We start from the raw sequence: 26,353 nt of genomic DNA on the forward strand, positions 1-26,353 counted from the left end.
TCCTCGAATGGTTACCAATATTAATTTCTATGTAGGACCCTTGTAGGCTTACCATATAGAGCCAGTAGCGTAACTACCACTACAACTTTTAAATTCTAGTTCCCTACTATATAATATATGTTACATTGATTCAGTCTTGAGTTTCCTTCGAACAGATGATGATTGACATTGATGGTAACTTAGCCTCACAAAGGCTGCTCGCAGGCAGGCTTGTTTCAGCAAACTCTACACGGGTACTTTGATAGATGGAACACAGCGAACAATTGACTTGCTATTTGTGACTGCGACATTGACCACATCGTGCTATTGCTACTCAGTCTATATCAGAAACAACAGTGTCTTTTAGCTTCGCCCCTTATGGGCCTAAACTTAACACGCGTGCCTCAAACAACAATCTACAAGCCAATATTGGGATGTCTATATTTTTCAATATTGGTCCTAGAATGGCTTTCAATAATGGACCAATATCATTTTCTATGTAGGATTTTGATAGACTTATAATGTTGGGTAAACAATGCGATGTCTAGATGTTTCAATATTGGTCCTAGAGTGACTTTCAATAATGGACCAATATCATTTTCCATGAACGTCCTTTATTGATTTATAATGTTGGGTAAACATTGAGATGTCTAGATTTTTCAATATTGGACATAAAAAAGCTTTCAATACTGGAACAAGATACATTTCTGTCATCCCAATATAGGCCTCTCGGTGTGTATTCTTATGGGACCCGTATCAGCCAATTTTCTGCCCAACTGGGGCCAATGTAAAATTGTTACTAGGGTTTTTGAATATGAATGAATTTTTTTTTCAAATTACTTTTTTAAGATTTTATATTTAGCGCAGATATAATTCCGATAATCTAACAGAGTTTTTTTTAGTCATTATTAAACTGCTTTTATAATTGAAAATGCACTAAAATATATTCTTGCTTGTAATTAGAGCATCAGAAAAAAATACATGAAAGGGACATCGGTGTTCCATCTGCTTCAAAATGTTCATACAATGATTCTCAACTTCCTCATGCCTAAAAACCACTATGTGTCAATAGCAATATAAGTCAATAACTATATGCCAATAACCATAAAGCCGTTTTTCTTAATTAAAAAAATACCAAAATAAATTTTTGCTTTAATTACAGTGTCAAAATAAAAAAATATATAATCCATCTGCGTCAAAAAGTTAAAAGTTGGAAAAATTATGATGAGCAATAAAAAAGTTTTTATTTTATTTTTAAATTTCATTTTTTTAAACTTGTACATAGTTTTAGTGATGTTTCTGTCGTTCATATCACAACAGAAAGAATGATTCTCAACTTTCATCTTCGGGTTTCAAACAGAAAGCTGAAAAATAAATATTTCTTTGTAACCATATGTTGTGTTGTTGTTGTAGTTATTTGTCATTAACATATTATGACAAAATTCGAATTTTTATAATCTATTCATAAGATATCAATTTAATAACAAAGTAGTATTCCTTTGGATGGATTTTTCGGCGTATCGAATTTTTCATTTTTAAATAATGAGGTATAGAGGCTTTCTGCATAAAATTGATCCCAATTGTTTTTTCAGTCGAGTGGTTCAAAAGTTTAAACCCCTTATTGTAAATTCTATTTTTTCCTAATTTTGCTTTATCACTTAAACTATTTAAGTTCATACTTTGAACGAAATTACACGACTCTTTTATTCAAAGGAAATTTTATGCAAAAATTGTAATTAATATTTTTTTATTGAAATATTTTGAATTGTAAGATGTTTTGTACACCTTTTAACTGCGAAAATTAAAACAAGAAAACTCAATTTCTGATAGATATCCATCAAATAATTTTAGCTAAGAACTTACTAAAGCTTTCAAGTCGTAGTTTTTAATATTCGATATTTCTAAGGATCTCCATCAATTCTTTTCAAATTGTAAGCAAAAATGTTTCCAAAAAACGAAGTGAATTAAGCAAAAGTATAACTCACTTCACGAGGCTCGAATATTCGATCATCGTTGTGCGCAAACTTTTGAAACATTATTTGGCAACTACTCCTCGGAATTATAGGCATTTTAAAGGGTCGCAAATGGAATCCACTGAATAAACATTCTAATTCCATGGAAGAACTTTTGTAAAATTTGGAAATTGGATCAAAAGTTATTGAGAGTCACTTTCCCTCAATAAACATTATACAACGGTCATGGTACACCTCTAAAACTACATTGCTTGACAATTGCCAAGGAACATCTGATTTAGCCAAAGCAGCATTCTTGACAGGCAACACGAAAACAACAGTAAAATCAACAGTAGAGGGAGTGGTAGAGAAGGACCCGTTATCTGCATAAAGGGTAGTGCAAACAATCTCTTTATTCATTCGAAAATTCGAAATCTTAGGTATTTTGATCAAAATAGCATTATAGGTTGTTGAACTAATTTTTTGAAATTCAATGTGGTGCTGCAATAACTAATTGCAAAATGATTGCAAGATATCATTTGAGCTCTTACGATATAAAAATATACATATAATAATATATATATATATATATATATATATATATATATATATATAAGTTCAAAATGAAGAATAAAACAAAGAAAAATTATAGACATATGAAGAAAAAATAATAATAATATATATATATACATATACTAGCTGTACCCTGCGTGCGTTGCAACGCTTTCAATTTGAATTTGAATTTTGTATTTAAGTGTGTAAATGACATTTGCGATTATGATTTGAAATGCAAATTTTATTTAATGGTGAAAAAAACCAGAGATAGTCTCAGCAGTTAATTCTCTAGGATATCATTAGTGCATTTTCAAACAGACATGTATGGTGATGCACACGGAGCATGAAACATATTTTGGACAATGATCTGAAATAAGACTGGATCTATGGTGACATCAAGAATTTCTGCTGATATCTGATCAGTTTGGCAAGGTGGTTTTTTTTCAATAAGCCAAATTAGAATGTGTGCCTGAGGCAATCCTCGTTTTTGCCATTCAATAGAGTACACCCAACACCGTGTCTCTCCAAAAACATGACGCTTCACAATGAAATCAAGTAAAGATTATCATTTTTGTTTGAACACACGTGCTGTAATATCATGACGATCCGATGATGATTGTCCTGGTAACAAAATATCTCTAATTTCAACCCAAGCAGAATTGCACGTAAATGTAATAAATAAATCTAAGAGCCCAAATGCGAGAACATATGTCATTGCATCCTGTGAGTATTCATACATGTGCCTTGGAGTCCAAGGCACATGTATGAATACTCAGACATGTATGAATACTACATTTGCAGGGAGTCCAAGTTTTTCTCCCTGCAAATGTAGTCGGCAATATAATCATTTTCCCCACATCATTAGGATTAACGTTACCATCATTAATTATTGCATCCCGTAAATGAATGCATTCTTCTGAACGTAATTTGGTTTGATTTAATTTAATATACAGTAGGCGTTCAGTTTCAATTTTCGCATACATATCGATAATGTATTAATGAACTAATTGTCGACATTTTAAAGTATGATTATCAGCGTTTTGGCAATCATTAATCTATATGCATAAAAACTTATTGCACTTGCTTTCTTATTGGTTTTCTCGCCTGTTTGCGGACTTCTTAATTTTATGTTAAAATAATATCCCTCCTCTCCTCACCAAAATAAAATAGGATATTGCAATGCATCATATGATCCATAAGTTTCTGAGAACTCTTTGAACGTCACGATTTCTGCGATGAAGAACTGTATCGCGGGAGGTAAATTCTTCGCCAACTATAACAATAGCCACTTCATCCAATGTTGGCGCATTGTATTTTTCTTTGTGGTGGCCTACAGGTGTTTTTTCAGCTCTAATAACAACTTTGTAAATATCGGATGACATTTAGTCAAGGGCAATTGTGAACAGCCTAATTAACTGATTATGTTGATCGAAAAATTTTTGTAATACGGTAACAATTTTTCGTTTAGTGCCATTGTTTACCTGACAACGTTGATTGACTTGATCATTTGTGTTATCCATGAAATAAATTTGTAGAAATTTATGATCTGCGTTAGGCATTGAAAGAAGTGATCCTGCACGATGATAAATTTGGCCTAGCACTTTGAATGTTGGGATGTAATTCTCGTTCACGATACGTGTAGCACCGAATAAAGTAATTTAGAAACACGAATTGTACCTGCGTATATGCGCCAAAAAATGTTTCGATTGGTTTGTTTGACCTGATACGAAGGTTGATAATGTCTCGGCAGGCAACGTAAAATCTTGTAGTTTCAGTATGCCTCTAGAACAGCAAATTTCAGCTGCTTCATTTTTAAATTTGAGAGTATTACAAAACATACATAATTGATATATTTCTCCGATGATGACACTTGAGGGAAGACTATAGTTTGCTGTCGGATCATAGTGAAATGCACTGAAATTCAAATCAGAGTATTGGCAGCGTCTGAATAGCGAAATGCGTTCTCGGTCGGTTTTCATTCTTGCTTCCCGTTGCTCTGATGTTTCCGACGAACGGGCTTGTGTAGTTCGTAGTTGATTTGTTGACAGTCTTCTTTCCTGTTGCTCAGACGTTTCTAAGGAACGGGCAAAAGCATTCTGTTCTCGATTAGTTTCAAGTCTTTTTCCCGTTGCCCCGATGTTTCTGAAACACGGGTTGTTCTCTTTTTGCGCGCTTGAGATGTCGACCGACTAAGAGCGATTTGCTTAGGCGGCATATTTTTGCAAATATTCTTTCTGACAAAGAAAAAGAAATGTAAAAGTTGACAGTGGTCGCAAATTTGCTAAATCGAAATATCACATACATATTTTAAATAATAAAAAGAGCAATAAAAATGAGATGAATAAGAAATATGAAAATTATAAGATTTAAAACAAAAATCAATTTTATAAATGAAAGAAATAAAATGGATGAATTCGAAAACTTTGCATAAATAAACAAACAAACTAATAGTTTTCAAATGACAACTGTCACAGCACTGAAATCTTCGAAAACTATATTTAATTGTGCTAACCTAAAATTACGTACTAAATGTAAATATTTCTGAAAACGTGCAATTTGAATGACATTTGCTTTTGTCTTTATATTTATTAAACAGTTTTCCCAGTACTGAATCCGTGATACAACCAACAATTAAGAAACCTATTCTCGTTGATTTTACTTGCTTGTGCTCACCTGACATGAAGAAACGCGCGAATTAAAAATTAAAGTATATGCAATTTACTTTAATTTACTTTTCTAAATGAATAGAGTTATAAGATAGAAAATATCACTGTTGTTATCTTCAAGATATTTGAAAATTGAATCGTTTATAGCAAAATTTAAAACAATGGCTAGCTTTTAACCAATCAGAAAATTCCATTTCGACTTTCACTGATATCGCTGGAACGGTTTATCGCAGAATGTTCTAATGTCGACCGAAGCCTTCCTCGTGCTTTGAACTATCTGTATGCCAAGTTTCATAGATTTCTGTCGGATGGTTTAGGAGTCTATAGAGGACAGACAGACAGACAGACAGACAGACAGACAGACAGACGCACATTCACTTTTATACATATAGATATACATAAAATATAAATTATATACATATATAAATATATATATATATATATATATATATATATATATATATATATATATATATATATATATATATATATATATATATATATATATATATATATATATATATATATATATATATATATATATATATATATATATATATATATATATATATATATATATATATATATATATATATATATATATATATATATATATATATTTCCACAGCACCGTGTACGTTACTTAATCAAGTATTAAATTTCTCACCGCGTATGAGATGGCATCATCTTCAGTAGAATCAAGATCGCATTCTTTCTCATAATCAGTGTGGGCATAAGGATTCGTGATCTTCAAGTACTTTTCGTAGGGACAGTACTCTTTACATCCAGGTAAAATTAAAACCTCGGGTGTCTGATTGAACTTGTCAATATTTGGAGTGTTTAGGAAAAGAAGTCGAAGGAAGTATTGTCCTTTCGGTCCAGAGTACAGCTCAAATATAAGAGTTGAACAATAATTTATAATTTTTCTAGGAAGATTATCAAGAGCTGCTAATACTGCACCAATGTTCACATCATGCTGAAATAGATTTAAAAAATAAGTTTCCTTACTTCTCTCTACTGATAAATAAATATAAATAAATATTAAAAAGTTTCCTTTCCTCTCTCTACTGTTAAATAATAAACAAATAAATATTCGTGCGAAACATCAGATGCAGCGTTGCTATAATTAACACTATCCTGTTTAGATCCATATAAGGGTTTGTGGCCCTTGACGATATCGATAAAAATCAATATAATATGCAAATCTACAATCAAGAATAAGTTCGAATTTCAAGCAATAAATAGTAGTTTTCATGTACGAGAAATGATTTATGCAATTTGGTGCTTTCTTTGTAACTCAAATGACACTGCAATCACAGTGTCATTTGCGTTCATTGTCTAACTACATCTAACTAATCCCACTAATGTAAACTATAGCTGATGTAACACATCTAACTAAGGTAAAAAATATATAGAGAAAAAATTGCATTCTAAAACCAAAAAGCAGCTAACCGTGCATTTCTATTTGATTCTGTTTTTTCTAAAATGATTGTTTTTTAACCATCAGTTGCTCTTAGAGCAGCCGGTAAGACATTAGATAAGCAAGTGATTTTCAAATCAATAAACTACAAAACTGGTATCGTTTACTACAATACTGGGGATAATTTCCTTATGCATCTTTCACCAAAGAAAATAAAAATGTTTCAGTTTAAACGACTTACACTTAAGGCGATGCTACAATTTTAAACTTAATATACCATGGCGGGAAATTATCTGGGCATCAGAAATAACCAACATGTTCTATAAATTATTAAATTTTTTTAAAAGAAACCATCCTAATTTAATAAGATTTTTATACCTAGGTCGAAATTATCAAAATGAATTATTAATTCTCGTTTCTACGGAAGCATGTCCACGTAGTTATGAAAATAACAAAATATTCACAAAGTAGCGTTATGTCATGTAACTAGAGTGATTCGAAAAACAGCTATAACAGTCCTTCTTTGTCGTTGCAGAAGAAAGTGTGTGAGTTGATAAAGTTATTTTATCAGAAAGACAGTAATCTGTATTCAGCGAACCAAGAATACTGATGTTATCTTGCTGCAATAGATCGAAAAGCAATGCTTGCTACAGTAGAGCCAACAATTCCTAGAAGAGAGAGGGCCTCAGCACATATCAATTCAGTCTTCTGACGTAACGACACATAAACTGCTCAGTGGAGGAAAAATAAAAAAGATGCCGAGCTACTAAAAGATGAAATTTCTTTTTTATGGTAACCGGTGTTAGAGCCTTCTCTCTTTTGGAAGATATTGGCTGAGCACTTTAAAACCTGTGCTTCACAAAAAACTCCTTATTCAGTGTATGTCATGAATCAATTGCCTCTCATGAAAAATCATTACTGAATTTGCCAGGATTTTGTGACCAACGGCTTGATTGGGGCAATTTGGTCAGCTTTCCGGTAAGGCTTCCTTTACTTCCAAAATAGGCTTGTATTTGATGGATAAGCTTCAGATCGCCACTAGGGGACCGAATCCTCGTCCTTAACAATAACAGTTAAATACCTTAACCACTGAGGTCTTTACGCAGTCTCTAAATTAGCTATTATTTATTATGCGCGCTATATTTTCACCTGGTCGCTGAAATTTGAGCTATTTTTATTGGGTATTTCTTTTCCTAATGGCAGCAATGATTTCCTGAAGCAGATTTCATCTCACGGATATATCAAGTCTTATTGACAATCGTCGACTAAAACGGAATCGCTGTAGGTTAAGAGTAACTGCTTAAAACGGAAGAACTTAAGAAAATGGACATAAAAAACTTTTGTAATATTTTTGTTATAAATTCCTTTCTTATCTTACTAAATTTATTATTTTGCTACAACTTCCATTATGTTAAAACTCATTGAATAATCTTCTTAATTTTATCCTTTTTCCTTTCGTCAAACCTGTACAGTTATATTACTATGAGGCTATCATGTTAAAAAAAGTAATACAAAGATTCTCCTTAGGTTAACATGGATTAAATAAAATCTCTTTTCAACTCTTCAAAAAGAGAAAAAGAGAAACCAGTTGCTGCCATTCATTAGCGTCACCTGTTGACAAACTGCGCAACTAATTTTAAAACTTGGGAGACGTTGCCAAAGATGAATGAAACAAATCGTAGATTTCGGGTCATTTTTTTCCTACAATTGTTTTTCAAAAGTATGGGACATTTTTCGGATACCCGGTAAAATAATTTACAAATTTCGAAAGATATCTTAATAATACTTTTTTAAAAAGTTTAAATTTATTCAATTAATATTTCCATTTTTATTAAATAAACATAAGACAAGGTTCACCATTTGTTTAATTGAAATAATTTATTCTGAAGAAACTCTTTTTACCAATACAAAAAACGATAGAAATACCTCACTTTGCTGTCTAGCGATTCTAACCAGAAATTTTAGAAATTTTCTGACTTTAAATCAATAAAAAAATTTTGCATTTATTTCAGTTAATCAAAAACTATTTATCAAAAACTTTTCACTAAATAATATTCGGTAATTAACATTTGCACATTTATGCAATTTTTAAGCACCTAAATAAAATAAACAATTGATAAAGGTTTTGTCAAAATATGGATCATACTTACTGATGAATATGTTCGAAATTTCAACTCTGATGCTTTACCTTCCATTTTATCATCGAATATTTTGTTCACGAGTCCGAGAATGGGACCTTCAGAATTGAAAAGTGAAATCTTATGTTGTATAAAAACAATGGAAACATAGCTATAATATTACTCATGCAAAGTATGGATATGTTTTATACTTTAAAGTAAAACCTCTTTAAAAACGAAATTGTAACACCGTAATAATTGTGTAATTTTTCGAAAAGCATTTTTCATTTATTTGATTGATATCAATCTCACTAGTGCTAAACACCTATAGGCTATTGGTAACGTTTTTTAAACCTCCAATGATCAGCTGACGCAATTTTTGGAATTACGACTACTAATGTTCAACTTCGTAGCCATGTAATTTTGAACCCAATACAGAAAACAAGGGCCAGGGATTTTATATGTTTAGAAATTTGCTGCCGAATAAAGAAAATATCCATCATATTTACTCTATTATTTAGGAAAATTAAGTATTTATTGAAATTAAATATTTAGGGAAATTAAATAAATAGGGAAATTAAATATTTAGGGAAATTAAATATTTAGGGAAATTAAATATTTAGGGAAATTAAATATTTAGGGAAATTAAATATTTAGGGAAATTAAATATTTAGGGAAATTAAATAAATAGTGAAATTAAATATTCAAGGAAATTAAATAAATAGTGAAATTAAATATTTAGGGAAATTAAATAAATAGTGAAATTAAATATTTAGGAAATTAAATATTATGGGAAATTAAATAAATAGTGAAATTAAATATTTAGGGAAATTAAATAAATAGTGAAATTAAATGCTTAAGGAAATTAAATAAATAGTGAAATTAAATATTTAGGGAAATTAAATATTTAGGGAAATTAAATAAATAGTGAAATTAAATAAATAGTGAAATTAAATATTTAAGGAAATTAAATAAACAGTGAAATTAAATATTTAAGAAAATTGAATAAATAGTAAAATTAAATATTTAAGGAAATTAAATAAATAGTTAAATTAAATATTTAGGGAAATTAAATATTTTTATTAATTAAATAAATAGTGACATCAAATATTTAGGGAAATTGAATAAATATGATTAAATGCCAACTTAGAATGTTCCCTCTCTTTCTTATTGTCTTCGAGTTCGGTTAGGAGCATATATGGCAACGTTACTTTTAAAAAGTAACGAGTAAAAGTACAAGTATTTTTAAAAAAAGTAACGAGTAAAAAGTAAAAAGTTCTTATTTTAAAAAGTAACGAGTAAAAAGTACAAGTAAAAGTACAAGTACTAAGGAAAAAAAGTAACGATTTAAAAGTACATTTCTAGGAAATCGAAAATTCAGAGTAACCTAAAATTTTATTGAATAATATTCTTATGTTCTTTAATGTTTTTGCAAAATTGTTGCTATTTATTTAATTATTTTTAATTTTGAAAGTTATGGACATTAATTTATTTTTAAATTCGGAAGAACATTATAATATAATTTTATAATATAATTTTATAATATAATCGTTTAATATAATTTTAAAATCAAATATAATTTTAATATCAAACTTTTTATGGATTTGCACGAAAAAGAAATTTTATCTATTGATTTTAATTTTTAGTTTATTATTTTTATTTATTTAAATTACCATTGATTTAAAATTGTTTTGCTCTATAGAAAAGCGTTTTAAAAGCACAAACATAAACAAAGCAAACACGGGGTTTCAGATATCTTTGTGATCTTCGAGCTAGTAAAAAATAATTGAATGTGCATTATAAGTTGAAACAGAACAGTCAACAGTTTTATTTGTAACAATGGCTAATGCTGAAGTCATGCGAGAAAATCATTTTCCGAACATTTCTGCTTAACGGAATAATTAAAATTCGTAAACTAATTTTAGTATCAGCGGCTAAATTTATACCTTCGAGTTTTCAAGAGTTAAAATAGTAATTACAATAGTTTTCAATAGCACAAATAGTTCTGAAGTTCTTAGAGATTTGACTGAGCGTGGTTTGACAAGGTCGGGCATAAATATAATTTTTGTAAAAAATATACTAGGTAAAAATGTATTTAGTAAAAAATGTATTAAGACAAAAATGTATTATTAGTGAGTTCAAAAAGAAAATTGAAAAACGTAATAAAAAAATTCGAAATTTTTTATTTAAAATTTATTCAATAAATGCATAAAACTCGAATATATATATATATATATATATATATATATATATATATATATATATATATATATATATATATATATATATATATATATATATATATATATATATATATATATATATATATATATATATATATATATATATATATATATATATATATATATATATATATATATTGCACATTAATTTTATAAATTAAAAAAAACATAAGCATTTTCCTTAATTTATTTTTTTTTTTTTGAAAGCTTACTGAGTTTTAGAAAAAAGTAACGATTTCATTCGACATTTCCGTTACAAATACTTGTACTTTTTCCCTAAAAAAGTAACGAAAGTACAAGTAAAAGTACTAAATTTAAAAAGTAACGAAGTACAAGTAAAAGTACATACTTTTTACTTGTACCGGCGGTAAAAGTAACGAAAGTAAAAGTACTGCCATATATGGTTAGGAGTAATGAATAATTATATAAATAAGTATACAAGTAAATTAATCTTTACATAAATATTTAAATAAATTAATATATTGAAAAAACTTACCTGCTCTCAAACGCAGAATTTCTTTTGAACTATAAATATATGAATAAGCATTAGCTGCTACGTCTTTCAATTCTTCAAATATTGGAGGAACCCAACTAGGAGTCGAAAGATTGTATTTTTTCTGCGTGAAGATACAAAAAATTAATATTCCACAATAGTATACTCAAATACGCACAATTCATTGTTATTTAAATGTGTCCTACTGAAAAATATTTAGTGAATAAGCTAAATTTGATTTATTTAAATTTAAAGCAAAGCTTTTATTTGAAACTTAACATTGATCTTGCTGAAATTATTCGTCAGACTTCGACTAATTAATACATTTTTTCTAAAGATACCTGAATGCTTTTAGTTTAGTCAAGAGTTTTGAAATTTGAAATTTTTTATTTAAATTCATGAGTATATTAAGCATGATATAAATACAAAAAATATGATTTTTTTTTTAAACAAATATGAAGGGAAAACTAGCAAAAAGGTAGACTTAGTCAACTTAGAGAATACTTAGTCAACTTAGAGAATAGACTAAGCATTAGACATAATATTTATATTTATATAATTTGCAGCAAATATCGTAACCGATTTCGCCAGAAAAAAAAGTCAAAAATAGCAATTCATTCCAAATAAATTTATTTAGTTACTATTTTCATTTAGAAAATAAAAATTTAATCGAACCGTCCATTGTCCAGTCATAAGTATTGATAACATTCATTCATAACTTAGAGAAATTTGATCTAAATAATTTTGAGATATTGCATTTAGAATTAAGAAAAATTACCGAAATATTTATATTCAGAAGAAGAACAAAAAAGGCGCAACTATCAATTTAGTAACCAAAACAGATGTTACGTAAATCATCATAATTTCTGTTTGATTTGGCGTAAAAACGAAACGGTTTTTTAGAAAAAGAAAGGTGAATAATTTCATTTTTTATAAATAAAAAAAAAAGAAGAAAAGGAAAATTAATATTTCAGACAAAATTGGCTTAGAAAAGACAGATAGGAATCTTGAAACCACCAACCACGCAAAAAAACTTTTTTCTCACGGATGAAAACCATTAAAAATGAATGAATAATGCTCAATTTTTGCATGTTAATTGATGCCATACAGTGTAATATTGGAATAACTGCCCAAATATTTAAGGCAAAAATAAATAAATACTAAATTGACACAACTTTTCTTTTAATTTTTATGTGACAATGATATCAAATGATATCTTGTTCCTTTCTTTGAGCAAAAGTTGAAGTTTTTTAAGCATGGCACAATCTTCTAAGGTTTAATAAGATGCGTCAAACGGAAAGTCAAGTGTCGTGAATAATATGACCACTAGCGGAGCATTACTTTAGGTATCAATTTAGACAGTTGGTCAAGTAGAAGAGTAGTAAAAAAAAGAGTAGTTTTTTTCAATAAATAGGGGGGAAATTCGGTCATCTTATAAAGGGTTTTAATTAACATTCGAAAAAGCTACTAGATAAAATTGATCTATATTAACGATCTACATACAAGTTAGGCAGTTCATGTTTCAATCATTTAGCTTCCTTTAATTCGGTTTTTAACAATCAAGGTCAACAAAATTGGCCAACTTACTAAGATAACTAATCTGACAACTCACAGTATCCACGTAATTATGAAAGTTACGTAATCTTATATATTTCAATAAAGCAATAATCATATGGTAGAAATGTATTACTTCAATAAATAAAATGTCATATATTCTCCGGGCACCAAGGTAATCATTTATTTCAGCTCCTGTATATTTCGTCAGATATTCATACAATTTCTATATGAAAAAGAAAAAATATTACTATATATTTAATACACTCATTCTATGTTGTGATATTCACAAATTTATCTTATGCTTATAAAATTTTATAAAATATTTTTAATGCACCAAAATTTCGGTTTTTTTTCTTCTAAATACTGTGCAGAAAATTTAATTTCAGTTCATAAAGAAAGGAAATATATAAATTTAAATCTGAAGTCATACCTCTTCCTTTCATCATACTGTTTACAAGAAAAATAAAAACTTATTTTAAAAAAAGTATTCGATAATGTGATCTGTAGATTCAAATTTCAGCAAATCTAAATAATAATTTAAAACAGTAAAAAATACTTCCAGTTTGTTACCAGCATTTTTCGAACTATAATGTAACCATTTATATAAACTTAATTTCTATTTCTTTAATTTTTAAAGTGATGTTTCCATTTACTTTAAACAAATACAACTAGTGAATAGCAATAAACAGTCTTATCCATACAATTATCATGCTTTCAATGTGAAATTAGAGCGGGCTTCATTCAGATAATATTAGTGATTGATTAATTAAATTATTAATTAAATTATCAATTCAATCATTAATTCAGAATAATTTTTAGAGCAATAGTAATTCTTAATCAATTACGACGTGAAAAATCAATAGTTTATCCGTACAATTAGTCATTATTGAACTTTAAATTTGATATAAAAACGATTATCCTAATGACCTGTCTACTCATGATGGGAAAAGTTGTTTCATGAGACTAAGTATCTAACTTTCGGTGCTTGGACCCTGGGGGCCTAGACTAATTCTTAATGACTTGTCTATTGCCTTTACTTCATTTGGCAAAGGCATGAGCTGTTGTTATTGTTTTGTTTTTTTAATTTTATGTACTTTTACGGAAATTAAAAGCAAGGATGGTGGTCTAATAAGTCACTAATCCCCCTCCGGGACTGCGATATTCTTCTCTGGTGGACTTATTTTATCCCTTAAGTAAGCTATCGTTGTTGCTGCTTCTAATGACACTTGAACAAGACAAGTTCACCACACTGCGGCCTTGCGAATTAAGTTAGGAAGAAGCACCTTTCGTTTGACAAGAGAGCACCGTTAGAGGTAAACTGTGACTGAGGTCGGAACCCCCGTATAGATGGCGGAAGCTCTCAATTGTGAGGAGGTCAATTCCACAATTTAGACATAGGGAAGGACATTTTCTTCTCCAGATCCCTGCATTCATGTATTCATGGTACTGCTCGACGACAATCACAACATCCACGAATTTTAAGAGAACGTACATCGCATGTACTCGCATCCCATGCATAGCATGTACTATATCACATATCGCGTCATCGAGAATCAAACCCCAGCACCTCAGACTCGAAGTTTAATGTTCTTACCAATAGGCTACCACACACCAAAAAGCTATATTAATAACCAGAGAAAATGGTTATTTCATAAAAATTATTACGACATCAATAATTACTAATCAATTTCGGCATGAAAAATTAATAGTTAATTACCAGATTCTGTATAACACAGTTTACGTAGCATCACTCCATATAAAACAATTATTTCAAATAAAGAACTTTATGTAGCATAGTGATAAACCACACTTTTACAAAAGGTGATATTTCATGCCTAAATTTATTTGTTTGTGTTTTTTCCAGATAGGTACTTAATAATTTTTCGGGGATTTCAGTAGATTGCAGTACAATACACATAAACATCTTATTGCCAACATGGAAATTTATACAAAACTATTCTTAAAATGGTCACCTGAATCATTCGATGAATGTGAGTAATCGCCAATCATGAATCATGAAAGATGACTTACCTGATGTTTTGCGTTATATGCTTTATTGGAGGGTGAGTTGAAAATTCTGTCCATGGCGTTTTCAAATGCGGGACAGGTACCAGGATATCCTAAATACTGAAACATGAATTTTATGAATTTTTAAATACATTAACAGTTATCTATTTGCTAAAAAACTAATTTAAAAAAAAAACTGTTTATTTTTTAAATTAGTAATTAAAAGAGATTCCAATTTAGACACATTTCCTAATCTAAACACATAAAATGTAATAATGAATCATAGTGATTAAAACTACATAATAAAGTATGACCACTACAGCCTGTTGTGTACCAGGGGATCTTGGAGGTTAAAACTTCAATTCCAACGTAACTTCAAGACCAACGGCAAGCTTGAGTCAATGTGAACAACACCGCACACAGAGCCATTGTTACTTCCCAGTATAAGCTGGTACCCAACAATCTTAAGCTGGATGGACTTCAAGCCGCTTCTGGGGAAAGAACCCCAGATCTTCACAATGACAGTTCAGTGCCTAACCACTAAATCTCGGGGTTCATAATGGTATACTAATTATTTTAAATAGTGTAACAAATGATCAAAACAGACTATTACAAAAATCTTCGAATTAAATAAAAAGAAGTTTTCAACTCCATTGTATAAAAGCAAACATAAAAATGGAAAATTCATCTAACTTTAATTCATTAAAAGGACAAAGTAACTAATTAAAATTTTTGAAATTAGATTTATAGTTTATTGACAAATAAATATTGTTTATAGTCAACTAAAAGAAATTCTTTAGCATAATGTACACAAAGAGTTTTTTACGAGTTCAATTTATAGTATTCTTCTAATATTTATGTTCTTCCAGTTTATATATTCTAGTTCCATTCATAAATTCCAGTTCATAGATTTGGGAAACAATTTAAACCTCTGGGGGTACTGAATTTGAGATTAATGATTCCCTGGTTTAGGACAAATTACGATCTGTGAATGAATGAATTGATGTATGAATGGGTCTTCCCTTTAAAAGGGTGTGAAGTATGGGTGTGACAGAATGGTATGGTTTTTGATAACATCAGTTTGGGTACAACGAGCATTAGCATTTTAATCTTTAGTCATATTTTTATGAGTTAAGATGTTAGGAAGTTCAGCTGGAAAAAAAACGCACTTTTTCTCACTAATAATTTTTACGGATTTCGTAAGGAAATGTAGCTGCTTGCTGGGAAAAAGTTGAAAAATAATGCTTTTAAAATAACCATCAGTTCAAGAATCAACTTGATACAATTTGAAGACAAAACAAAGAAATGACCGAGTGAATATATCAATTCAAACGACCTGATAAGCAGCAAAAAATTTTGCTTTATAGTTTGCTTGCTTTTTTTTATTTCAGAAGGACCAACTATTGAAGAGTTAGAATTGTAACTAGTTTTGAAATTTAATGGGAATAAGTATGCCTGTTTTCTTAGCCGAACAACGTAAATAGCCTTGTATAACGTATCTCCTTACTTTTTTCGTTAATTAATTCTTCACATCATCGACCACTTTTGTGACACCCGACAGTAAATTATAGACTTAAAATTCCTCCGGCGCTATGCATGATATGCTACATTTTAGAGATATTCTCACAATTTCATCAAAAAAAAATTTTATTCAATATTTTAATAGATGGAAAAAATTTATAGGTTTAAAGTTTCAATAAGAATTTTTCCACAATTCGAAGGTAACACGCATGCTAAATATCGAGTGAATGTTCAATATGGGCCAATTCGTTGATATGCCAATAGTGAGATATAACACCAGTATGTAAATTACTTAACTCAAAGGTTCCCAAAAAGTGTTTCACTGAACCCTTCTGTTCCATGGAAAGATTACGAGGATTCTGAGGATGGAGAGGATTCTGACTTTTTTTTAAACCAGTAATGATTTTTGAAACTTATTTTCATATTTATGTCAAATCAATATTTCAGTTATTTTAATGAAATTATTCAAGAAAAATAGCCGTTGAAAATGTTGTATTTAAAAAAAAGACAATAATTGCTTTGGTTTCTGCCTCACAATTTGCAATTCAAGGAAAATAACGAAATTTAACAACAACACGATGTGTTTCACAGCAACTACTCTAATTTTTTATAACAGTTCCTTTCCGTTTTCATTCAGCGAAAATCCTATTTTAGCTTAGTTTGTTCATTTTCAACTTATGCGTACACCAAAAAAAATTTCAAAATTAGAGGCTCCAGACCAGAGAATTCAACTCGTTATAAGACTGTTTTTTATAATTAAAATATACCAAAATGTGTTTTTGTTTGTAATTAGAAAGTCAGAAAGAAATATATATAAACGGATCACTGGTGTCCATCTGCACTAAAGGGTTAAACCACTGAAATGAAAAATTTCAAGTGAGAATCGAAGGTATCTTACTTTATCTAAGGCATTGGGAACAGTAGTTATAGGTATGGGCTGCCAATCAAAATCATCTAAAAACTTCCATTCTGGAGTGGGAGCGAAAAATGATGCAAAATTAGCTTGAGCACTACTTATGCATCGGTCGATATCAGTGCTAACTGCATCAACCTAAAAAAAAAAAGAGAGACGGTGGTATAAAATCAAGACCATTTTTTTATCCTCCTTATACCCTTGATTGTATCGACATATGCATCAGTCGATATCAGAGCTTACACAATCAACCGTTTAAAAAAGAAAGAAGATGGTATAATATCATGACCATTTTTTTATCCTCCTAAAACCCACGTTTAAATTGACATTCAAAAAGGCGAATTGGAAGCATATTATAGTGTTGAAATTTATTTCAATAAATCTCATAATTTTATATACTACAAATCGTTTCTAAATTAATTACAAAATCCATAAATTTAATAACAAGTGGAAAACTGTTTTACTAGCCTCATCAATAAATTATTTTATGTTTATCTGCACATGTTAAAAGTAATTTCAGTGTTTACAGCAGGGCTCGAAAAGTCCGCCCGTCCTCGGCGGTCAAAAATTCCCTGCGGACAACGAATTTCTCGAATCCGACGTCCGCGGGGAAAGCCATTTTCCCGTTAATGTTCGTGACTCAAACTCAAAAAACGCAGTACCCTCGGATAAATTGACATTCCAGATAACTTGACCTTTGTTATTTAAATTATTTCTTAAAAGAAATACTAGGCTACTGTTAGTAACCCAGTATTTCTTTCTTTACTGTATAATGTAATCCTAGTAACTACTAATTCATAGTGCAATTTATATAAATGTTTGTAATAAATAAGAGAAAATTATATTTTTAATTATTTAGAAGCTACGGGTTAGTTTCAAAGGAGGACGGGTACATTGTTGGACAAGCCGTCCTCGGGGACGGGTGAAATTACTGAGTTTTTTCGAGCCCTGGTTTACAGACGTTATTAAAATATTAAAAGCAAGTTTTTATTATTGCTTTTATAATGTATATAGAAGCAGCTGTAAATGTGGGTTTAATATAGGTTTCAGTTTCAAACTGTAATGGCTTACCTCACGTAAGACTATGCATTTAAAGGAGTTTCAGAAGTATGAAGAATAATATCAAGAAACTGAGCGGTAAGATATTACTCGAATAAAAACTTCGTTCGCTAAAATATACAAATTAGAAATAACAGCCGACCTGTTTAAAGCTCCCAAAAATAAGAGCCCATTTTCAAGATTTGCCACGGGTGAATAAGAAGAAAATAATATACAAATATAAACCGTAAAGTTGCGAACAAAAAATGGAAAAAAAGGGGATAAACAAATCTAGAAAAACCACAGTAGGCAAAAAAGAAAAAAATTGAACTGAAAATACCACAGTGCCCGAAAGAGGCAAATCAGATTACCAATTTGTATATTTTTGAAGCAAATGAAGTCTTTAATCAAGTTTCAGAAATTATAACAATGAAAAAAAAGGAAATGCAATTTTTATTAAAATTATTTTAGCACTGCTATCTTGAGTATACCAGTTTTAAAATACAATCTATAAGGAAAAATTACATGAAACCAATTTTTTTGCCAGGATGAAATTGCAATAACTTAGTTCAAGATCACATCAATCTTAGCGTTTAAGTTAATTCTAGACATTATTTTAGTTGTGTTTTACTGAAAATGAAGAGCGTCTAGTTTTCCTGGTAACAATATTTTAAGTTAATGAAATAGTTGAAATTTAAGAAACTAAGTAAAATGCATTAAAATAATTAAATCAATAAATTAAGTTAAAAATGAACTTTAACTTTTAAAGAGACTTCAACTTGTAAAACTTTAACTTAAGAAAATAATCTGAGTTTAAAAAAATATTTTAATTTAAAAATAACTAAAGTTTACAAACGTAATTTGATTTAAAAGTTAAAACTCATAAGAATTAACAATAATTAAAATCTGTAAGAAATAAAAGAAAGCAATCAAAATTCTTGAAATTAATTAAACCTATAAAATATTTAAAATTCCTTTAATTTTTAAAATAAATCAAATTCAATCTATAAAATCAATCTATATTTCAATCTATATAAATCAAATAAATTCTGTTTAATTAAATAATATATTAACTTCAAATTAAAACAATTAACAGAATTACAAATAAATTATCATAACAGAAACATAATTATAATGTTTTTTTTATATAAAACTTACCTCTGTTGGTTTGGTTGTGAAAAACCCCTCATACATTTTTCGAAAAAGTTTTCCTAATAAATAGTGCTCTCTTTTCCCAAGCTAAACAAAAAATTAAAGCACTTTTAAAAATAAAAAATCTACTGAAACAAGAATTTGGATTATTTTTTATGAAAGGAAAAAATACACAACATTTAAAAAAAACATGTGCATGGACTCTTGCTGTTGAATTAAAGTCTGTTGCTCAGTCAAATGATCGTATATTTGAACATTTTTTCTAGTTTAGACACTAGTTAGACACTAATATTTAATACAATTCATTATTTTACTATATTAATTGCCTCTTTTCATAATCAGATAATCGTATCTTAGTGATCACTACTATGCCGAAAGAGTTCAAATGTCACTATGTGATCGAAAGAATTCAAGATTCTACCTTCTTACCGCTATCAAAGTTCGATCCCAAAATTTCGTAAAAGGCACTGTTTTTGTAAGTTGTAAAAACTCGACTTATAAGCTGTAGATTTAGGAAAAAGGGGTTCAACTTTAAAGAATTTATCAAAGATCTATTCACAATTTTCTAACTCTAAAGTTGCATAGACTTGTTATCTTTTTCCAGGAACCAAATTTAAGAATTTGTAAAAATAAAGTCCCTTATTAAAATATTAATTAATGACATACCACCATTTAATTTTCTTTCCTTTCTATTTATTTAATGAAAAATATTGTGATGGGTGCATTTTTAAGTTAAAATGATTCGAGGGGCTGGAGGAATGTTTTTTTACGATGAAATAATGTATGATGAGTCTATTTCAGTATTGAAATATTTAGCAAAGGATTTGCAAACTTATAAATATTTTATATATATATATAAATATATATATATATATATATATATATATATATATATATATATATATATATATATATATATATATATATATATATATATATATATATATATATATATATATATATATATATATATATATATATATATATATGTTCAAAATGAAGACTGAAACAAAGAAAAATAATAGGCAAATGGAAAAGAAAAAAAAAGGGGGGGGAATAATAAGTAAAAAAATAACAGACAACAGTTTTTTAAAAAAAAATTACAAAAAAAAATATTAAATTTTATTTAAAAAACCGGAAGAAAAAAAAAAGAAGAAAAAAAAGATATAATCTTTTCTTCAGGCCACACGATTATATCCGCAAAACAGAGTGCTTTCTGATATTGTATCAATAAAGCCGAAGCAAAATATATTAATACAATAGTGTGAGGAGCACTCAAAAAAATTTTTATGAAAATAACAACAAATAAAATAGATCACAAAAAGTAAAAATAAGTAACATGTAAAAACAGAAAATAAAATAAAAGAAAAAGAAAAAACATTAAAAAGGGGGACTATAAAGCGAGTAGCAAAATCAGATCAACTTACACGGACAGAAAATTTTTCAAAAATGATTTAAAAATGTTTTCGCAGAAAGATTGCCAGATTACAAAATATGAAAACAAAAGATGAAAACAAAAGCGCAAATTGAGTGTAACAAGAGGGTTTTAAAGTGTCGTTCTTACTGCACTGCTGAAGTGATTTGTTATTCTGAGCTTTGATTTGTTAGTTACCAAGGATGGGCCCGAAATGGATGTGCGCAAGGTAATATTATACTGGATAATTTTTGAAAATGGTCATAAATAGTTTCAGAAGATAGATATTTATTTAAGAAAACATATAAAATCGAAAAGAGAAACATAAATTGCCTGTTTTTGCAAATAATTTTAGCCGCGGATTTGCACGATATGGATTAGCACAGAGAAAAATTATTTAAATTATCAAAGAAAAAAATTTTTAATACGGATTTGCCGGAAATGGATTATATATATATATATATATATATATATATATATATATATAAAAGTTCAAAATGAAGAATAAAACAAAGAAAAATTATAGACAAATGAAAAAAAGGGGGTGGGAAATAATGAGTAAAAAAATAACAAACAACATTTTATTAAAAAAAAAAAAAAAAAAAAAAAAAAAAAGTGAAATGTTAATTAAAAAACCGGAAGAAAAAAAAGATATAACCTTTTCTTCAGCCCACACGATTATATCCGCAAAACAGAGTGCTTTCTGATATTGTATCAATAAAGCCAAAGCAAAATATATTAATACAATAGTGTGAGGAGCACTCAAAAAAAAATTTTTTTTTTTTTTTAAATGGATATGCAGCTTAAGCGCAATAAATGATACTTATTGTTTTTCTTAACTTTCTCAGTGTTTTCTTGTATTTATTTATTATATATATATATATATATATATATATGTATATATATATATATATATATATATATATATATATATATATATATATATATATATATATATATATATATATATATATATATATATATATATATATATATATATATATATATATATATATATATATATATTATTCACTTTTTTGTTTCGTAATCCAATTTGATTCTAACTGATAAAGTTCTCTTTTTTAGTATTTTTAAAGAATACTTTGGAATCTGTCATAATTCTTTTATTTGACAAATCAATTATCACCGGTATGGATCAAATCATTTTTAATGGCTGATTCATAAAAAGATTTAAAAAATTAAAAATACACTAAATTAAAAAGCATAAGAAAACAATGCTTATACTGGCTTTTAGAATATCAATCTTAATATGCGGACAATTTAAATTCCATGCTTGTTAATGAACTGAAGCATAGGAACTAATTTGTAAATAAATAAATACAATTACTTTTCAGACGTCAATTAATTATTAATTATTTGATTTTATTTTTAAATGTATTTTGATGAAATGACACGTGCTTGATACCTTTTCTGCCAACTGGTGTATTCATTTTTCAAAAATAAGGAAAAATAATAGGCTTGACCGAAGGGGAGAGTTAATCTATGATCAAAGCTAATTTTTTTTTACGTAAATACTTTAGATGATGTGCATCAACTATCAACTTGATGTACATCAACTAAAGCATTTACGTGTAAAGAAGTAGCTTTGATCATAGATTAACTCTCCCCTTCGGTCAAGCCAATTATTTTTCCTTATTTTCGAAAAATGATATAAAATGTCTATAATTCTTACCGCAGTCAGACCTCCTAAGCCTAGTGGCCAATCAGAAGCTGAATTAGGGTCTGTTGGATATAGCGCCTGTGGAGCTCGGTCACCATGGCGATACATCTATATGTAAATAAATAAACTACATTAAAATAAATGAATTTATTTCAACAAAATTAGTATGAATAACGGGCATTTCAAGTTACTGAATGAACTAATGTAATGTAAACGAATAAGTTGCTGAATAAGTAAATTTTTCTTTGAAATTCTTTTCTCTATTTCATATATTGAATTACAGTAGGTATATAAGCAAAGAAAGTATTTTTTAAAGTGTTTTCTAGTATTAATGCGAGATTGTAAGAAAAATCTGGTGTTCGTAAAGTTTTAATAGAAATTAATGGAAAATTCATCAAACATAATTAAGTTAAAAACAGAAGAACCAGTTTCATGTTCTGAGGAAACTGAGAGAAAATAGAAATATCTTAAATTTCATTTGGCAACTAAACTTGTTTTGAGTTTTGAATTTTCTCCCTTCGATGTTTTAGTATCATTTTTTTTTTTTTTTGACTGAAATATTATTTTCCAACCCGTTATGATGTCCACCGTCCCCCCCTTTTTTTCAAGTTTTTAAACAAATGTTCAAAAAATGCATATGATATCAAAACAACCTGTATACTTTAGATTCTTCGAGTTCAGTAAACTCTTTTCCTAGTATTTGCAGATATCAAAAGAGCAGTGGTGGCTCAGAGGATAGAGCGCTTACCTCCCCATGAGGTTACCCGAATTCGAATCCCATTGATGGCTGGTCGAAACGAATTCCGCACCCAGCCTGCACCGACAACAGTGCTGACGTAAAATATCCTTAGTGACAGACGGATAATGGGTTAACGTCTATTTGCCGTCAGGTAAAGCAAATGTGAGTTAGTTCCATCATAAGGTCCTCCACGAAGGCAAATTTCTCTCATTACTTGATTCAGGAGTTCCTTAGTCTTCTGTTTTGGTTTCAAAACTACAAGGTTGCAGAGTAGCAGACATTAGTAGTACAAAATTTAATCGGCTGTTCAACGCCTGTTATAAAATAAAATAAATTAACAAAAAGTTATCAATTTCGATATATCATTTCATTATATATCATACTTATTTAAAGTCTCATTTTTAAAAAATAAGCAAGTAGAACACTATTTTTTTTTTGAAAATTTAAGATAATTTTAAGAATTTTCTGAAATTGAAGTTTAATAAAATTAGACCGTGGTCTTTCCAGTAGAGTCTTTTGTGCAATGTATTTTTTTTAAAACGAAACACGTACCATGCATGTTTTAGCATCATTGTCGAAAATTAATTGATAATAATTTAATGTAAATTGCTAATGTAATTGCAAATTTTATAACTAAATTGAAAATAACAGAAATTTTAAAAAAAGAAAGTTTACAAGTGTTAGAAAGGTTGTGAATAAGAAGCAACTTTCTTTGATGTCATACAAAGAACGAGATAAAAAAAAATCATATTTTTCAAGTTGTCATTCATTTCATGTTCAACTCTATCGTGTTATTAACAATTCATCTTGGCTGTTGAACTAATAAGTTATTTATTTCATGACAAACTTTATATGAGACTAACAAAATGTACAATTAAAAATTAATATAAAATATTTATTTAAAATCGTTGGCCAACTTTAATGAGTTAGCCTTCCATAATATTTAAAAAATAATCTATTAGATGAAAAACATTTAGCCTAACATAAGTTTTTTTATGAACCAAGTTATCACGGATTTAAAAAAAAATATTTTGGAGAAAGTTACTATGATAGCCAAACAAAATTATTACATTTAATTTTGATCTCTTAATAATCAAAACTATGCCTGCAAAACCAGATCTGTGTCAATACTTTAATTGATTAGTCTTTTATTCGATGAAAAAATCTGTTTAAGGTCAATAAACAAAAAGTATTAACAAGGCAACAGTAACGGATGGGTCGCAACTACTAATGCTGTCATGAAAACTGAACTTACCATCTGAACGAACTCCAATTTGTATTTATTGTTAGCTGCAAATGAAACGTTAATCAGGGTGATTAACATTGCAAAAACTACATTTTGATTGAACATGGCATCCATATTCATTGTTTTCAATTGCGGTTGAGTCTGGTAAGTACGAATACAACAGGTTGTTTATAAGCAGTTTTCTGAAAGTCATTTAGATATAGATAAGAAGTAAGAATATAAAAATAAGTAACAATTCAGACATTTAATGCTTCTGCATACATCCTTTGATTTGATGTCTGGAGCATTTCCCCATTTTTCGACATTATCCATCTGATTATAAAGATTATTTTAATAGTTTTAATTTTCTCTAACATAATACTTGCACATTCGCTTAAAACTGAAACTTAGTTTCAAGTTGTTTACACATAAAGGCAACTGTTTATATTTGAGCTTCTCGTACTTAAAGTTTGCCTTAGTTACAAGTAAATTTAAACACACCGTGATTACTTTTTATTGAAGCCATTCTACTAAAATGTTCAAATAAATTCTTACCGATTATCTATTCTACAGAACTTGTTGTTCTAAATGTAATGCAAACGTATTTTTACTATTACAGTGAAAACCAAATAAGTAAAATAATAAATTACCGTAATAGCCTATTGTGATTGTGGGGTCATAGAGATTAAGGTTAAACTATTTTGTGACTAACGGCATGACAATGGTGATGTGATTAATTCTGCGCGCAGACCACCTTTACCTTTACTTCCCAGACAAGCTAGTACCCATTGATCTGAAGCTGTGTGGGCTTTATCCTTCTATGGTGACAAGGGCCTCAAAAATCCACCATAGCAGTCCAGTGCCTAAACCACTATGCCATCACGATTCACGTAAAAGTATTGAAAATGTTGTATTAAAAACTTTAAAATATCAGAAAATTTATTTCAAATAAAAAACCTTATCTTGAACTTTTATGTTTAGAGCTTATATCTATGGCTAAAACACAGATTTTTCGTATGTAGAACGTATGTTCTGAAATAACGAGATTAAAAATCAGTCGCTGGTGCCAGTTATGGCAACCGATGTCCTGAAACTCTTAATACTAAGTCATGCACGGTTGTCATGTCACTTAAAGATATGAACGTTTCTCAAATTTTCAAAAAACCCTGACATATTTGCTTTCAAATGGTATAGACAGCCACAATCTGCGCTATTTATTGGGGTATAAACAAGTTATCTCAGGTCACGCATTCTATAACAAAACCTTACTTATTTTTCTGCATTCAAATTTTTAAATTTTCGTTTTTTCATATTAAATTTTTTCCAGACATTTTCTGAGCACCCTGAGCATAGTTTTATGTAATAGAACAGTAAATAAAGACCCTTTTCAAAGCAGTCCAACTCAATTTTCTGAGGTACAATTCTAAGTCTTCATGAATCTATGAATTATTCATACATTCATACACATACAGAGTTCAGAATAGTTCTCTGGTTCTTCAAAGAGGCATTTCTATGAGAGTTGCTCAAGGGATAATTGAATAATTTTGTTAGCTTTAGAAATGAATAAGTATCGATAGCAATACCACTCTTCAAGGTTATAAATTAAGATAAGAAAAGGGCATCATAGATATTGTTAGACCTGTTTTATAGTTTCACATTACAGCATTTAATGTAAAGTCGG

General features: G+C 28.8%; 1 protein-coding gene across 1 annotated transcript; it reads right to left on the minus strand.

The window, feature by feature from the left end:
* Positions 1–1,219: 1,219 nt before the first annotated feature.
* Positions 1,220–24,833, minus strand: LOC107439968 (lysosomal acid phosphatase-like). The gene is made up of 10 exons (XM_087161465.1): positions 24,703–24,833; positions 22,721–22,816; positions 19,620–19,700; positions 17,409–17,561; positions 15,014–15,109; positions 13,116–13,205; positions 11,429–11,549; positions 8,723–8,808; positions 5,820–6,128; positions 1,220–1,343 (listed from the first exon to the last, which is right to left on the minus strand). Exons 1-10 carry the CDS (start codon positions 24,811–24,813, stop codon positions 1,332–1,334), a joined length of 1,155 nt encoding a protein of 384 aa, XP_087017591.1. The 5' UTR covers positions 24,814–24,833; the 3' UTR covers positions 1,220–1,331.
* Between the last annotated feature and the right edge of the window lie 1,520 nt (positions 24,834–26,353).

This window comes from Parasteatoda tepidariorum, chromosome 4, assembly GCF_982258835.1.
Source record: "Parasteatoda tepidariorum strain Cologne lab strain chromosome 4, Ptep-v5.0, whole genome shotgun sequence".
NCBI lineage: Eukaryota > Metazoa > Arthropoda > Arachnida > Araneae > Theridiidae > Parasteatoda > Parasteatoda tepidariorum.

Coding starts and splice junctions, on each gene's coding strand:
- LOC107439968 (XM_087161465.1), bottom strand. CDS start 24,813: ATGAATATGGATGCCATGTTCAATCAAAATGTAGTTTTTGCAATGTTA. Junction 22,817..24,702: donor AATTGGAGTTCGTTCAGATG/GTAAGTTCAGTT, acceptor ATTTACATATAG/ATGTATCGCCATGGTGACCG. Junction 8,809..11,428: donor AATTCTGCGTTTGAGAGCAG/GTAAGTTTTTTC, acceptor TCAATTCTGAAG/GTCCCATTCTCGGACTCGTG.